General features: G+C 39.6%; 2 protein-coding genes across 3 annotated transcripts; both read right to left on the bottom strand.

The window, feature by feature from the left end:
* Window positions 1-1,691: 1,691 nt before the first annotated feature.
* Window positions 1,692-6,073, bottom strand: LOC121680921 (B-cell CLL/lymphoma 7 protein family member A-like). 2 transcript variants are annotated; one of them, XM_042060518.1, is made up of 6 exons: window positions 5,914-6,073; window positions 4,986-5,067; window positions 4,652-4,748; window positions 3,876-4,103; window positions 3,425-3,528; window positions 1,692-3,236 (listed from the first exon to the last, which is right to left on the bottom strand). In XM_042060518.1, the coding sequence occupies exons 1-6, from the start codon at window positions 6,003-6,005 to the stop codon at window positions 3,162-3,164; spliced, it is 678 nt and encodes a 225-aa protein (XP_041916452.1). In that variant the 5' UTR covers window positions 6,006-6,073; the 3' UTR covers window positions 1,692-3,161. The 2 variants fall into 2 exon arrangements, with proteins under 2 accessions (XP_041916452.1, XP_041916453.1); XM_042060519.1 differs by having other exon boundaries at window positions 3,876-4,073.
* A 547-nt stretch (window positions 6,074-6,620) lies between these two features.
* Window positions 6,621-11,495, bottom strand: ddx55 (DEAD (Asp-Glu-Ala-Asp) box polypeptide 55). Its single transcript, XM_042060461.1, has 14 exons — window positions 11,290-11,495; window positions 11,155-11,205; window positions 10,968-11,054; window positions 10,761-10,852; window positions 10,612-10,674; window positions 10,349-10,498; window positions 10,019-10,208; window positions 9,804-9,886; window positions 9,253-9,390; window positions 8,845-8,937; window positions 8,294-8,408; window positions 8,015-8,183; window positions 7,390-7,676; window positions 6,621-7,269 (listed from the first exon to the last, which is right to left on the bottom strand). Exons 1-14 carry the CDS (start codon window positions 11,395-11,397, stop codon window positions 7,141-7,143), a joined length of 1,755 nt encoding a protein of 584 aa, XP_041916395.1. The 5' UTR covers window positions 11,398-11,495; the 3' UTR covers window positions 6,621-7,140.
* Window positions 11,496-14,004: the final 2,509 nt, after the last annotated feature.

Below are 14,004 nucleotides of genomic sequence, written 5' to 3'. Positions count from 1 at the left end.
TTTGTGTGTGTCCTGTACTGTAATTCAGTACTGTATGTTACTATGACTTCCTACAGTGGAATCTGACACGACAGCACCTGTACTACATAACAACAGCCACAGAAAAAAAACTAGAATCACAGAGCCAGATGTTTATACACATGTTTATACACGTTTGTTACAAGTCCGGGGACAGCCATGACTAAACTTGGTCTAAATGAGGATGAGAACGATTTGCATGATCAGTGAATTTAAATCATTCTAAACCAATCCAATGCCTTGTGACGGAGCAGATCGAACAAAGTTGATTCAAACAGAATACAGTCAATGCATGCCTTGCTTTTGTCAAATTTTGGGTGTGTTTTAAAAGCAAAGTCAGCCTTATCGCTCCTGGCATTCAGCATAAAGTTATATTTTACAAGCAAAGCTCAGGAGGAGAGCAGCATGATGAATGATAGACTTCACTCCACTGCCATTTTAAGAGATTTCTATCACTCCTGTCTCCCAGTCATATTACATGCACAGGTAAACTCATGAAAACCAAAATACAAATGTGTTGTCTCCAGATGTGCACTCTTGGCACAACGTGCCAAAGTGAGACTTGGCCCCGCGAGACTACATGAAAACTGACATCTTTCAAAGAACAAATCAGGCTGTAACTAAATAGGTTCCATAGTGTCAGACTAGGCCACACCAGCCAATAAAAAAACGTATTGCACTGCTCACTTTAATCCCTTATGCATTCAAGCACTCCCTTTTAACGGTCATTCTACAAAACTATTTAAGTTATACTTTTTATATGAAATGTAAAAAATACTTGTTATATCATGTTATGTGTTATGTTATCTCTGCAAGACACCAGTTATTGAAGCACAAATTTGGATCATATTGTATCTGTCAATAGTACGGGAAAGCTGTAAATTTGATATGGTTAACAAATGAGATTTGTTCAATTTCAAAGCTGTAGTATGTGATTTCTTCTTTGTTTCATCCATGCATACCGATACATATTATGCTAGTTTAACTATCTTGAAAACATTTACAGCATTTTAGAGTTTCTTAAAGGACTCATCCAAATCACTTTGTTTTTCACACTTTAGCACAAATACATGTGCATTCCAAAAGAGAGATTTTAAAAGGGATTTTTTGTTGTTGTCAATGTTACATTGCTATAAACGTCACCAGAAATCACATACTGCAACTTTTTAAAACAGCTGCATTTTTTTGAAGGAAATTGCACATAGGGTGCCATAGCATCGAAATTATTTAAAATATATTTTGAGACTTATTCTGTTTGTATGAAGGTAATATTTGACAGCACTCGTTTTAGCAGCATTTATTCACAACGCTTTGTGGACTTTCTACATAAAATTGTGATGGTCTTTAAGTAGTGCACTGTTTTATGTACTGTTAACTTGTACTAATTCAATATATGTAATATATTGCAAAACAAGAGTCAGTGTATTTTTTTGTTTTGTCTACGTTGGGTTAATGCTTTATATAATTGCATTGGGAGAAAGAGAATTGGGTTTTATATATTTTCAGATTTCAGAAAGGATGAGGATTAGTTGAACATGGAACACATGAAAACCATGACTTAAAACTGTACACAAAATACATGTATCAACAAAGCATTTTGACATACTCAAAAATATTTAAAGTTAAGAGTTACAAAAAGAGTTTATTATTATTAAATCATATTTATTCACTATTAAAAGCAGATTTTGTACACATTAAACAAGGCAAAGAAAAATAAATAGGTAACACCATGTTTAATGTAGAGCTATCATACCAAGAACCAAAACGTGTTCAAAGAAGAGGAATGCTATATCTAAGTGTTCATAGCGTTCTTTGTTTTCTTTTACACCAATACTCTAATGTGTAGGACAGGTTGTTAGAATCGTAAAACAGTGACTGACAATGTGAGGTGTTACACACAGATAAAATCTAACCTTTCAATAGCAGCTTGATTAAACTGGACATGAGGTATTTACTGGGTCACCTAGCTTTCTAGAACAAGCCATCAAATGGTGGTAATGTTTGTCTTTTGTTTTAAACATATGGACTCCAGGGGTATGGGAGGGCTAACAATGGATGTAAACTGAAAAGATGTAGCCTCCAAATGCACTTTACTCCCAGTGAACATTTGCATCCTCCAATACCACCACACATCTCAAAAATCATAAAGTGTGTTTTTTCTGTTTTGTAGGTTTTTGAATGCAGTGACAGAGCAGAAGAATTCTGCAGCAAAAATCCCTATCCTAAACTTTAATGCTGTTGGAATACCCCTGTAAAATAGGTCAAATATTACCAATTTTGTGGAATGCCCCCTAAAACAGGTCATACGAAAATCCAACATCCCTCACAGTTTGTTACACAATTTGATATGCAATGCCCAAAATAACATTCAGCGCTCCAGCATGCTGTGTGCTTACAGTTCGCTTGCACATCTGCTTCATAAAAAAAAGAAATATATATATATTAAAAAAAAACTATTACAAGAGTACTGAACACAAATCTATTTAAGTCATACTGGGTACACCAATCCTTAATGAGAATACTAAAAATGCTAATTACCTCTAATTTTGTGTCACTAGGATATATTCACTTCATTATAGACTGCTGTTAGGCGATGGTTAAATAACTAAACCTAATTTAACGCAGAAGCCCCTTGAGGCATGAGTCCTCTGCAGTAAGCGCCACAGATAAAAATGTTTTTCATCTGTGTGTTCATACCCAGGGGATTGCAGTCTCTCAGATGTGAGGCTAACACAAGGTCTCGTTCTACCACAGAGCACTGAATGTACTTCTATAGCTGAGGCAAATTGGTGCATATGCCACTTATGACATCTAATTGGGTTGAACTCTTACGCTGCACTGGGGTATCAGAATGATGGCATGATGGTAATGTTAACCTGACCTGGTGGGAAAATAAACACATTTTTCTACATGTAACACCTCTGTATGTCCAGAATAGAACAGATCACACTGAAGGGTTCTAGAGAGGAGTGAATGATGGGGCATTAACACTGAAGGGTTCTATAGAGGAGTGAATGATGGGGCACTAACACAACTTGTGTGAAAGTGTGGTGCCTGTCTTATGGGAGAGGTAGCCTACGCCAGGATGCACCCATACTATTGAGGAAGATACATCTACACTGTTAAAAGCAACTGAGGCTGATCTACATCTCTTCCTTAGGCTCCTTAGAAGGTGACTCCTGTTTGGTCTTCTTACTTGGAGGGCCCTCCTCTAATTCCTGCTCAACATACAAAAAAAAACAAAAAACATTTGATTAGTGAGCTTATGCATGTAAACAAGTATAAACAAGAATGTGTATAATTTGCTTAACAGTTGGTATTCAGCATTCAACAACTTATGAATAGTTTAAAACCAGTATGAGGGGTTTTAACCTAAACAGGGAAGCAATTCCCCATGTAGTGTTACCTGAGTGTATTTCGTGGCATCTGAAGGGAGGTCCTGCCCCCTAGTGGTTTGGGGGCTTCGTTTGGTCACAACAATGACAGAGTTTTCTGCCGATCTGCTTTTCACTGCATTGACAGTTTCCACAATATTTACATGACCGTGACAACATTGACTTCTTGATACAATTCATTACATTTGCGTAAAACCTAAGTTTAGAAATGGTCATTAATGAATACCCATAAATTATTCACCTGTACTGAGGCATCCAAAAACAGGAAATCAATCCAAATTGGACCAAAATTCAGATATTACATATATTTTCTGCTCTTTTGCCTGACATTGTAAGGAAGCGTTTCATTTATTTTTAACACTGGTTGCTACATTAGATTGGGAGTCCCCCCTGAGCAGTACATATTTATCCACTGAGAATCTGTTCAGCATCCCAGACAACAACCAATGTGTTAAGCCTCACCTGTCTCAGTGCCTGAAGCCTGACTGTCACTGCCCTGATCCTCGGCCTGTTCGTTCCTGGCATCCGCACCATCTGTGTGGGTCACGCCAGCCTCCTCTTTAGGGGCTGCAGTGTCGCTGCCCTCCCTCTGGGTGGCGCCACTGAGCTCAAGCCCAGGGCTGCCATGACTGTTGGCCTCCAGCTTCACAGGTGACGAGTCTGCGATGGAGCTGTGGTTACTGTTTTCATCTGAGGAAAAACAATCCCTGAGAAACCGTCAAATGCACAGCGCAATAATATGGGAACTGAAACTAATATGCAACATCTGGCCTTTCACAGTATGTGCTGGCCCAGCTGAGACACACCCACACATACAGACACACTGTACACCAAACCATACACACACACACACTGTACACCAAACCATACACACACACACACACACACACACACACACACACACACACACACACACACAAAAGCTTATGTACAAAATAAGCTCAAAACACATCCACACACAAGTGCACTCACCCAGAGACTTACACACACATACAGTATGCATAAAACACACACACACACACACACACACACACACACACACACACACACACACACACACACACACACACACACACACACATCCACATCCACAAACAAGTGCACACACCTGAAGACTTACGCACACATATGCATAAAACACACACACACACACAGACAGACAGACACACACACACACACACAAGCGTATGTACTGGCTTACACACAACTGACACCAAAATACAGACTTTCCCTCTTACCATGCATATCTATCATTCCTGGGGAGGAGCTGTTTTCGGGGGTTGTGACCTCTGATCCATATTTCTCATCCTGTCCATTCTTCTTGTTTTTATTTTTCTAAAATGGTCAGAAATAACTGTAAATGAAACATCATGGTGCTGTAGCTATTTTACCCATGTTCTCTTTACTTCATCATTTTCAGATCTCCCCTGCTTCTAATTATGATAATGCATAGCAGGGCATAAATGTAACACCCTCTATCACTAACCACCCTCTTAAACATCAGTTCAGTGTGGCTGTATAGTTATGCTAGAGTGCTGAAATTTCACTTTAAAAATCTACTTAGGAACTTACATCGTCTGACTTTGACTCTGCTACAGGAACCCATTTATATATACGCAGTGATGTATCGCCCACTGTCACCCATTTCTTCTCCCTGAAGGTAGGCACATAATAAACAACATTCACTCGTATTTACTGTTGAGAAAGATCACAAAACTGCAAAAGCACTAGAAGTAGTTTTCATGGTAGAAGTTAATAATTATGAGACGACAAATGTGAAGGATTCTGACCATTTCATTGCACTCAAACTGACATGTTTTTCTCAGTCATCTAACTAGGTCAAAAAACAGACCTTCCAAGATCATGTTACAAATATCATGTTGAAACACTTTAGTTTGAAACGTGCATGCACAATATAATAATTCTTACTAAATGTACTCCACAATTGTTATAAGAAACAGCTGAGAGGTAATGTTGGCTGTTCCGTTCACCCCCCCCTGTCACTGTCAGGCAGCGTCTCTGCATTCGAGACTTCCACTCTCCCTCCCGTGACACGCCTGTCTGCGCCGAGTCGCTCAAAGCGCTAAATTTAAACCTCGAGAATGTCTTAAAACAAGTAGACTCTGGGGCACCGGCATGGTAAGCGCAGTAGGGAATTTGTTACTGGATGACTAGAGTTGCTAACGGGTCTCAGCAGTCCGCTCTCGCTCGGTTTTCGCCGGTCAGGGGAGGAGGAATGGCTGCTCGTGACGGCAACGACATGGCTTCTAGGCTAAATCGATATCCGTGAAGAAAATATTACGTAGCACAGATGTTATATGAAATATTAAGTAATATGTAACACCTCTTTTATTCCCAGCTCCCAACTATCTGTTCTTCAGACAACTTCGTTAAAAATGACCCTTCTTCCTTATGTTATGTATAGCTAGGTCTCTCGTCTCCCCCACTGGTTGAGCTGGCTGACAGAATGTAACTGGCGTTAACTAACTAGGCATCTTACCATTTTCGTACTTTCTCGATAGCGGCCATAACCCGCTTGATGTCATCTTTGGCCCTGCTCCGGGTCTCTGCGCGCACCGACCTGCCCGACATGACGGCTCACGGGTTCAGCAACTCGTACAGGCAACTGCGCTTTCAGAAAACAGGAGAGCGCCCCTGCGCGAGCGGATTGCAACGTCTGTCATGTACAACATTCTATTCGAGACGTTTTAAAGACAAAATGGACAAAATCTAAAACATGAATCACACTAAAGTTATGGACCTTGTTGATCAAATACATCTTGCTTATTTTAAAAGGTGCATATCTGTGGATCTTTCTCTACACACACAAACACCATTGAACTTCAACAGGATCCAAAGAACTGATCTCAAAAACATTGACAAGGTCACCACAAGAGTAATGTGATCTACCTGATGGTGTTAGCTCTAGGCCAATTATGATTTCTTCATCTGATCCATAACTATCTAACACCCCATAAACTTGGGAGGTGATCTTTTATGTTTATCACTTGATTGAACAACTTAATCTAATGTTTGTCAACTGACAGATGCAAGTAGCATACTAAATATGTGGGTATGGAAAGACAGTAGGCCTATGGACAAAAACTGAGATACTTTTTTGTTTAATGACATATCATGATTAGAGAGTGAGACAACTCATTGATCAATACTGATCAAAAACACAGACCAGTTCCCTACATATAAAGCTCATGTTAAAAGTATTAACATTTATTGTGAACAGCAACACTATGATTTACAAATACAGATCAAGTCTGTACATTTTATAACATAGTCCTGAGGTTGCAGAATATTCCAGCCATCCGTTCTTCCCTTTGCTGGAAAAGGAATATCCAGGCTAGAGTTAAAGTAGGATGACAAGGAATAGAGAGGCATGTCTGACCTCTAACCCTTTCCTGCCCCAGTACAGAAAAATATTCTGTTCTGTTGTGAATACATTTCAAAATAGTTTATAAAACACCAATATTTTTAACTGGTTTGTTTTGGCAAAAGTTAAGCTTTCCGCACAGACTTCAACAGGACCTCATATGCCTGACTGTCCCCGAGTCTTGGAGAAAAATGAGCTCTAGTAATGTGCTCTCCCAGCTCTGCTCATTCCACAACTCGCTCAAACTGCAGGTGACTCACTCACACCCACATCCACTCTGTTGAGTTGTATGCTTTGGGCTTTTAGGTGCCCTCGGTGTCCAAGTCCCAAGATCCGATTATACTACGAGTCCCGCCGACCAGACATCTGGTTATCAAAGTCCTCAGTACTGATTTTACCCTTCTTCAGTTTCTTGAGGAGACGGGTATCGCTCAAGAGTTCGGCCATGTCTTCATCTTCAACGTCAGATCCCTGCACACAGAGATAACTGACTTATCAACACAGAAAATGAGTACTAAAATGCAAATAAACACACATAGCAGACTCAGATTTGTGAACGAACATGGAACATCTGACAAACGTGTTTTGTACCTCCGCCCGCTTTCTCTTGGCAGCGTTCTTTTTCTTTTTTTCTTTTTTGTTGTTCTGTTTGGACCAGGCTTTGTTCTTGATGAAGCTTTTCCTGGGTATCTCTGGTTTCTCTTTCTGTTCAGCAATCTTCTTCTGTCTCTGTTTCTCCCGCTGTTTGTCCTTGAAGCGGATGGTGTCTGTATCCACCGCCTCTTCCTGGAAGTCGGGAAAACTCTTGCCCCTTAGTTCTGGCATCTTAGGCATGCGGAGAAGCGCAAAGCCCCGGGCCAAAGTAGCAAAGTCGAGATCTGACGAAAAAAATACACACACACACACACACACACACACACACACACAAAAAGCATTGAGCCCAATTATGGGAGTACATGTGCAGTGTCGCACATGCGGGAAAGCTGATGAAAGGTTTGATTAAAGGTGATCAACAGCATCGTTGAGCAATACCTTTTAACTGAATGCGTCAGACGAGATTATGTAGCCTGTGGGGTACAGCCTACAAATCAGGGCATCGCTGGTAACATGATAAACTGACTAACATAATGATACCTGCGCTAATGGCAGATCAAATAAGAGTCTCAATATGCGCCAATATCTGATTGCACTCTACATGTCACAGGTAGAGACTCACCTTTGATCCTGAAGATGAGGCTGCACTCATGTTTGGCGTAGGCCTGGATGTAGGACACAAATGCTCGCATGCCCTTCTCAAAGATAGCACGGTCTGAAAGTGCAAGGGCCTTTACCTTTGGCAAGACGTCCACCACGTCCTTTATACGAGGTAATTTTTGCAAAGGGCACTGACAACAGAACACACAAAACACATACATCAGGTTTGTCACTAAACCATGTACTTGGAATACCCCCCAGGGCACCGAGTAGATATAAACAGGGAGTGATATTACAGTACCTTCTGGTTGATGGACAGGAAGTTGACATACGTCTCCTCCATGGGCAACAGGAAAACAAGGGCATTGCCAGTGTTACCAATGCGAGCAGTTCGGCCACAGCGATGGACAAAAGAGCTGTAGAGACAGTGAGAGTTGAGATTAGTAAGAGCTTCTGTTGTCTGTTAAAAAAAGGGGTTTTCCTCTGGTAACACAAAACAGACTGTATAGAGTTTCTGTATCATTAACTCAGGAACATTTCAGATCTCTTACTGTATTGTTAGAATGTTTGTTGTTCACCCTCTACAAAAAATGTTAATGTTCTGCAGCAGTAAAAGGTTTTAGTTTTTTTTTTTAAGAAAAGTAATTATTGTATGTATGTATGTATGTATGTATGTATTTTTTGTATGTAGATGTGTAGAATGAGGATTAAGATTAGTGAACAGTGATGTTTTGAACAGACAATGAGGTTTAATAAATGCAGTCTGCACTGACACAGCGATGAAAAATGTAAAATGTTTCGCTGTTAGATGTGTGTAATGTTATAACGTGTAATGTGTGAATGTTGACAGACCTGGCACTGCTGGGAGGGTCATACTGCAACACCCAGTGGACATCTGGGATGTCGATGCCTCGTGCCATCACATCTGTGCACACCAAAATCCCACTAGAACAGAAAAGAGACAGAGACACCTGAGACTACAGCATCCTTCGTGTGAAGTCAAATGACATAGGCACACATCTTATTATAAGATGTGCTTCACAGAAACTGAACACAGGACATTGGTATTGGACCTACGTGCAATTCATCTGTGTGCATTCCCTCTCAGTATACTTTCTACATTCACATTGCAACCATTTCCATGTAGCCACATTTTGGGCTTCATTACATATTTGTTGAGACAAATAATTCAATGGATTCTGAGGAGAACAATGACTCATGCCAGCAGCCCATAAGAAAAAGAGCTGTTGTCCTTCTAACCTCTTGAGCTCTCGGAATTCAGAGAAGATTTTACTGCGTTTGTCTTTCTTCTCCATCTTGCCGTGGATGCACAGGATGGTGACCTTCTTGATGAGAGCCTCCAGGGCTTTCCCAAAGTACTCCACACAGGCACAGGTGCTATGATCCCACACACAATATGTCATCATACAGTATACAAATGCCTTACTTAAACAATATTTTACAGCTAAAGTTACAGTTGACTGGTATTGAGTAGACACTTTTATCCAAAGTGATACAAGTCACAATGATTCTTGAACCTGGCCCAACAAATTGTCAGGTGGTGACGTTACCACTGCTGCATCATGCCCGCATTATGTCATAAAAAAAACACAGTTAAGTCCTTTAAAATTAATATATTAATTTTAAAATTAATATATTTCAAATTTTAAAATTAATATTGCGCTCTTCTTTCAGTAAAAGTGACAACTAGGCATAGGAGCAGAATGGAAAGTGTGTTTATGCACTGTTTGTATGCAGTGTCAGTGTGTCTGTGTTCACATGAAGCAGATGATGTTGAGCCTGCTACACACCTGAAGAATACCAGCTGCTTCTCATTCTTGTGCTGCCTCAGGAAGGTCACCAGTGTGTTGAACTTCTCCTCAGCTCTACACATCTGTACAGCCGACAAGCCATGTGACACAAAGAAATACACATAACAATTACCATAGGATGTCTCTCTCTCTAGTGACACTTTTTGTCTAATCAAAACTATATATCAAACTCAAAGCGGGTGTTGTGTACTCACAGTGTAGTAGTTGCTGAGTCTCGCTGGGGTCTTCTGAGAGTTGCTGGCAGCTACGCCCTTCTCCTTGACTGCGATTCGTACAGGGTTACGAAGCCCCGCCCTCACCAGCTTTTCCAGTTCCTGTGTCTGAGTGGCGGAGAACAGCCCTGTCCTCCGTTGCTTGGGCAAGTAGCCCAGGATGGTGTTAAGGCTGGCAGCAGGAAAATTATTATTATGAATTCAACTGATTGATTTGGTGTTTGAGAACAACAACGTGATGTGATTACAAAGATGGGAGTTATTTAGTGTGGCTTAATGGGTTGTTGAAGGACTTAATGGGGAGTACCGTACCTAGCCTCAAAGCCCATGCCAAGCAGACGGTCTGCTTCATCCAGAACCAGAACATCCAGAGTCTTCACACAGCTGGCCAAATCCAGTCCATCGGCTTTCCGACGAAACATGTCTTCCAGGCGACCCGGTGTTGCCACAATAATATTTGCCCTATCAGAAGAGATCCAGTCAACATCACTAATTCAAATCCTTGAAACAGACTACAAGTCATTAGTGCCAACTTGGGTAGTTGACAAGTATGTGTGAGAAGTCTGAATACATACCCTTGGCTTTTAAACTTCTCCACATCATCGATAGGATTGCTGCCACCAACCAAAAGAATCTGTCTGCAAGGGGGTAACATTTTCAGTCAAGCTCTAGTAATGTAAATCTGGGGATAGGATCTGGCTTACAATAAAAGTTATTTACTGACCTGAACTGGGGATATCTTTGCAAGAAACGTCCCACAACCTCACTAATTTGTAGGGCCAGTTCTCGGGTGGGTGTGATGATTAGTGCACCAATCTGAAAAGGCAGGTTGTTTAGGTAAAGTACTACTGATTTTTCTGTTGCTTGCTATATGCCCCGAAAACGACATAAAACAAGCCTTAAGGTATGCGAGTCGCTGCATTGGATATACCTGTAGCTTCTTAAGCTTCTCCTCACGTTTCTGGAGAATCTGAAGAATAGGAATCACGAAGGCAAGAGTCTTTCCGCTGCCAGTCACCTTCGATCAGATCACACACAATCAGAATGTTTCTAACAGGATGCAGCTGTTATGCTGGATCAACATGTGGTTTTATACAATTATGCTGAACAAAACCTACCGCTTCGGCAGCCACATCTTTATTACTCATGAAGAGAGGTATGCAAGCGGCCTAAAACAGAAAGAGTGGTCATTTGTCATGTAATCATCTCATGTAAACAATAGTCATGCTGGACAAGTGACATGATGAAAATACCTGGACTGGAGTCATGTGGGTAAATTTCAACTCGTCGAGAGTCTGTATAATGTTGTTATCCAGTTTTACTGGTAAACTGTCCCATTTTCCAGCTGTTGAGTTATCCATCCTACATGAATAAATTCACTTGATACAGCAACAACTCCACTATCTGCTCTGAGCTCTCAACCTCTGTCTGAAACGGTCTGAAACCATGCTGAACCCACTTCCTGTCTGAAGCTATATACAGTCCGGATAGGAACACGTTCCACAAACTTTGGTTCCGCCATCACTCTGTAAAAGGGTCAGTGACATATAAGGGTTGGTAAGATGAGAAAATTAAAAATATGTTAAAACCTTTAAAACAAAACATGCCTGAGATTTGCTAAAGTGTATACTTTGTATTTCTGTTGTATTCATATTATTTAATATGACGTGTATACTATTTTTTTTAACAAAAGATAGAACTAACAGCCTGCTAAATTGTCAAATGGTGTAACCACAAAAGGGACAAATATCTAATATGTCTCACCTCCTAGAGTTCATGCAATTGCTCTCATGAAATTATTAGTTTATTTTGTAATATCGTATGAGAATATGTTATTATTCGAGATTATTCTGACGAAGTTTTTTCCTATCTTACACTTCACTTTTATTAAATAATGCGCCCAGGGGTGTGGAAATTACCGACATAAGGTGTGGTCTGGCACATGATCTAAAAATCGCGATCTAAAAATCATTACGCCACTGACCAAGAAAAGTCTGGTCTATAGCGAAAGGCGCATTTGAAACAGAACTGAAGACGTACTGTCACGAGATGTAAGCAGCAATTCCACTGCAGAATAAATGTCCTTAGGTTATTTATTCAGTCATTCGAACATTATAGGGGGAAGTGTTGCTTTTTTCAGGCTATGTTTTTGCTGGTAACCCATTGTCAGTCAATAGTGAAAGTAATTAACTGTGTATAACTGTTTTGTCATTGACTATGACACCATGGTGAAGTTAGTTTCACTTTGCCTATAGTTCAATTAATAGACAAGTGCAGATGTGTGTACTGTGTAGCCTATACTCTGCTAGGTTTTAGTAAAGAATGGCTTAGTGGAATACCTGTTCCATACGGTCTTGCGTACAAGCAGATTCCTTCAAATACACTGCTGACTATCAAAATACTGATGCGCTGTTTGATGTTGCCCTGCTTGCTGTTAAAGGGAATGACAGATGTCCTCCTCATTGGTTTAAAGGATGTTAAGCCCAAAACACACCCATGACTGATTAAGAAATATAAGAGCCTCCTTTTTGCGCCAGGCACCTGACGTTTGATAACAAAACCACCCCAAATGTGGACTGGACAAACCCCTGAATGTATTTACGCTATTCGCTAGTGACCATGCATTTTAGATTGCTAAAATAGGGCCCAAAGTGTGTGTGAGAGAGAATAAGAGTGAGTGAAAGAGTGGGTATGATCATTTCTTAACAACCAACCAACAGCAGGATCTGCGCTCACTTGCACTCTGTGGCGAGACGTTTTCCTTGCTTGTAGGCATCCATTGGGGGACAAGAGGTACATTTTATATATAATAAATGTATTTATATTATTTATTTATAATTTGAATATACTGTTTACATACATCATAATAAAATATTAAAAAATAATTATGGAAGTTTAAATTTAAAATGAAAAGCTTTGACATTTCAAAAATCGCTTAAATTGCAATCTAATTAAACCCTTTTAAAGTTATTGTTCATGCTTAACAGTTAGGGTCACTATTTAAATTATAAAAATAATATAATTGGCACCTAAAATTACATACTCTTGGCCCTGAATCTGACCAAACTGGTCTCAAACAGAAAAGACCGGTTACACCATTTGACATTTCTATTGAAAAGCAAAATTTGCAGGCATTATTATGGACAACTATGTACACACTTCACCTTTATGTGAATATTCAAACACAGGTTTTACATTAAATTGAATATTTTATGATTATTATGATTTGTAAACATTTTCAAAAGGTCATACCATTTGACATGTAACCTAAGCTTGCCTGGCCATGGCCTAAACACACTATTATGTTACTTTAAGAGAGTTGCTAATCTTGACTCATAGCAGTTGGGGTCTTGAAGGGTCCTTCTCTATGACATAGTTTCCTGTCACATGATCCTCTGGCATAATACATACAAAATTGCTCCTTAAATGATGGTTACACCACTTGACATTTTAAGTGGTTGATGTGGTTGATGGACACGATTCCCCATATTAATTAAAACATTTAGAACAATGGGGTTTCATTACTTGTATTAAATATAGAAAAGTTATTCTGCAAGATCATGCCAGATTATTTTAGAAGGGATTTTGGAGAGATTTTCACATTTTTTTCAGCAAGTGTAATTATTTGGTTCATGTTTTTGTGGTTACACCGTGTTGACAATTTTACCCAAATTCAGTTAATACTCTTTCAAAAATAAATAAATCCAAAACTTTAAGATTAGGGTTTGATGAAAATGATATTTGAAAATAATTTGTCAAATTATTTTAAACTTTTACCAATTTTAAATGTATGCAACCCATATGTACACAAAAAAATGAGTGTCCCGTCATTGACCCAAAAATACATATAGAGAGGCTTATACAATGACTTGGAACATTTGGACACTGTTAAGAGATATCAAAGCCATATCTGAAAACGCATCCAGATGAACTAAACTAGATGGACCACTACAAGAATCAGCAACTCA

Source organism: Alosa sapidissima, chromosome 13 (assembly GCF_018492685.1).
Source record: "Alosa sapidissima isolate fAloSap1 chromosome 13, fAloSap1.pri, whole genome shotgun sequence".
NCBI lineage: Eukaryota > Metazoa > Chordata > Actinopteri > Clupeiformes > Clupeidae > Alosa > Alosa sapidissima.
The sequence above is the reverse complement of the archived record's forward strand: the minus strand, read 5'-3'. Positions and strand labels throughout refer to the sequence as shown.

Bases quoted from the DNA above. Each gene is read 5' to 3' on its own strand.
- LOC121680921 (XM_042060518.1), bottom strand. From the start codon at position 6,005: ATGTCGGGCAGGTCGGTGCGCGCAGAGACCCGGAGCAGGGCCAAAGAT. The intron at 3,529-3,875 runs GTGAGGCTTAAC...CTGTCAATGCAG, and splicing joins GGCTTCAGGCACTGAGACAG to TGAAAAGCAGATCGGCAGAA. The intron at 3,237-3,424 runs GTAACACTACAT...TATGTTGAGCAG, and splicing joins ATGCCACGAAATACACTCAG to GAATTAGAGGAGGGCCCTCC.
- ddx55 (XM_042060461.1), bottom strand. From the start codon at position 11,397: ATGGATAACTCAACAGCTGGAAAATGGGACAGTTTACCAGTAAAACTG. The intron at 11,055-11,154 runs GTAGGTTTTGTT...ATCTGATCGAAG, and splicing joins AAGATGTGGCTGCCGAAGCG to GTGACTGGCAGCGGAAAGAC. The intron at 10,675-10,760 runs GTCAGTAAATAA...ACCCCCTTGCAG, and splicing joins CAAAGATATCCCCAGTTCAG to ACAGATTCTTTTGGTTGGTG.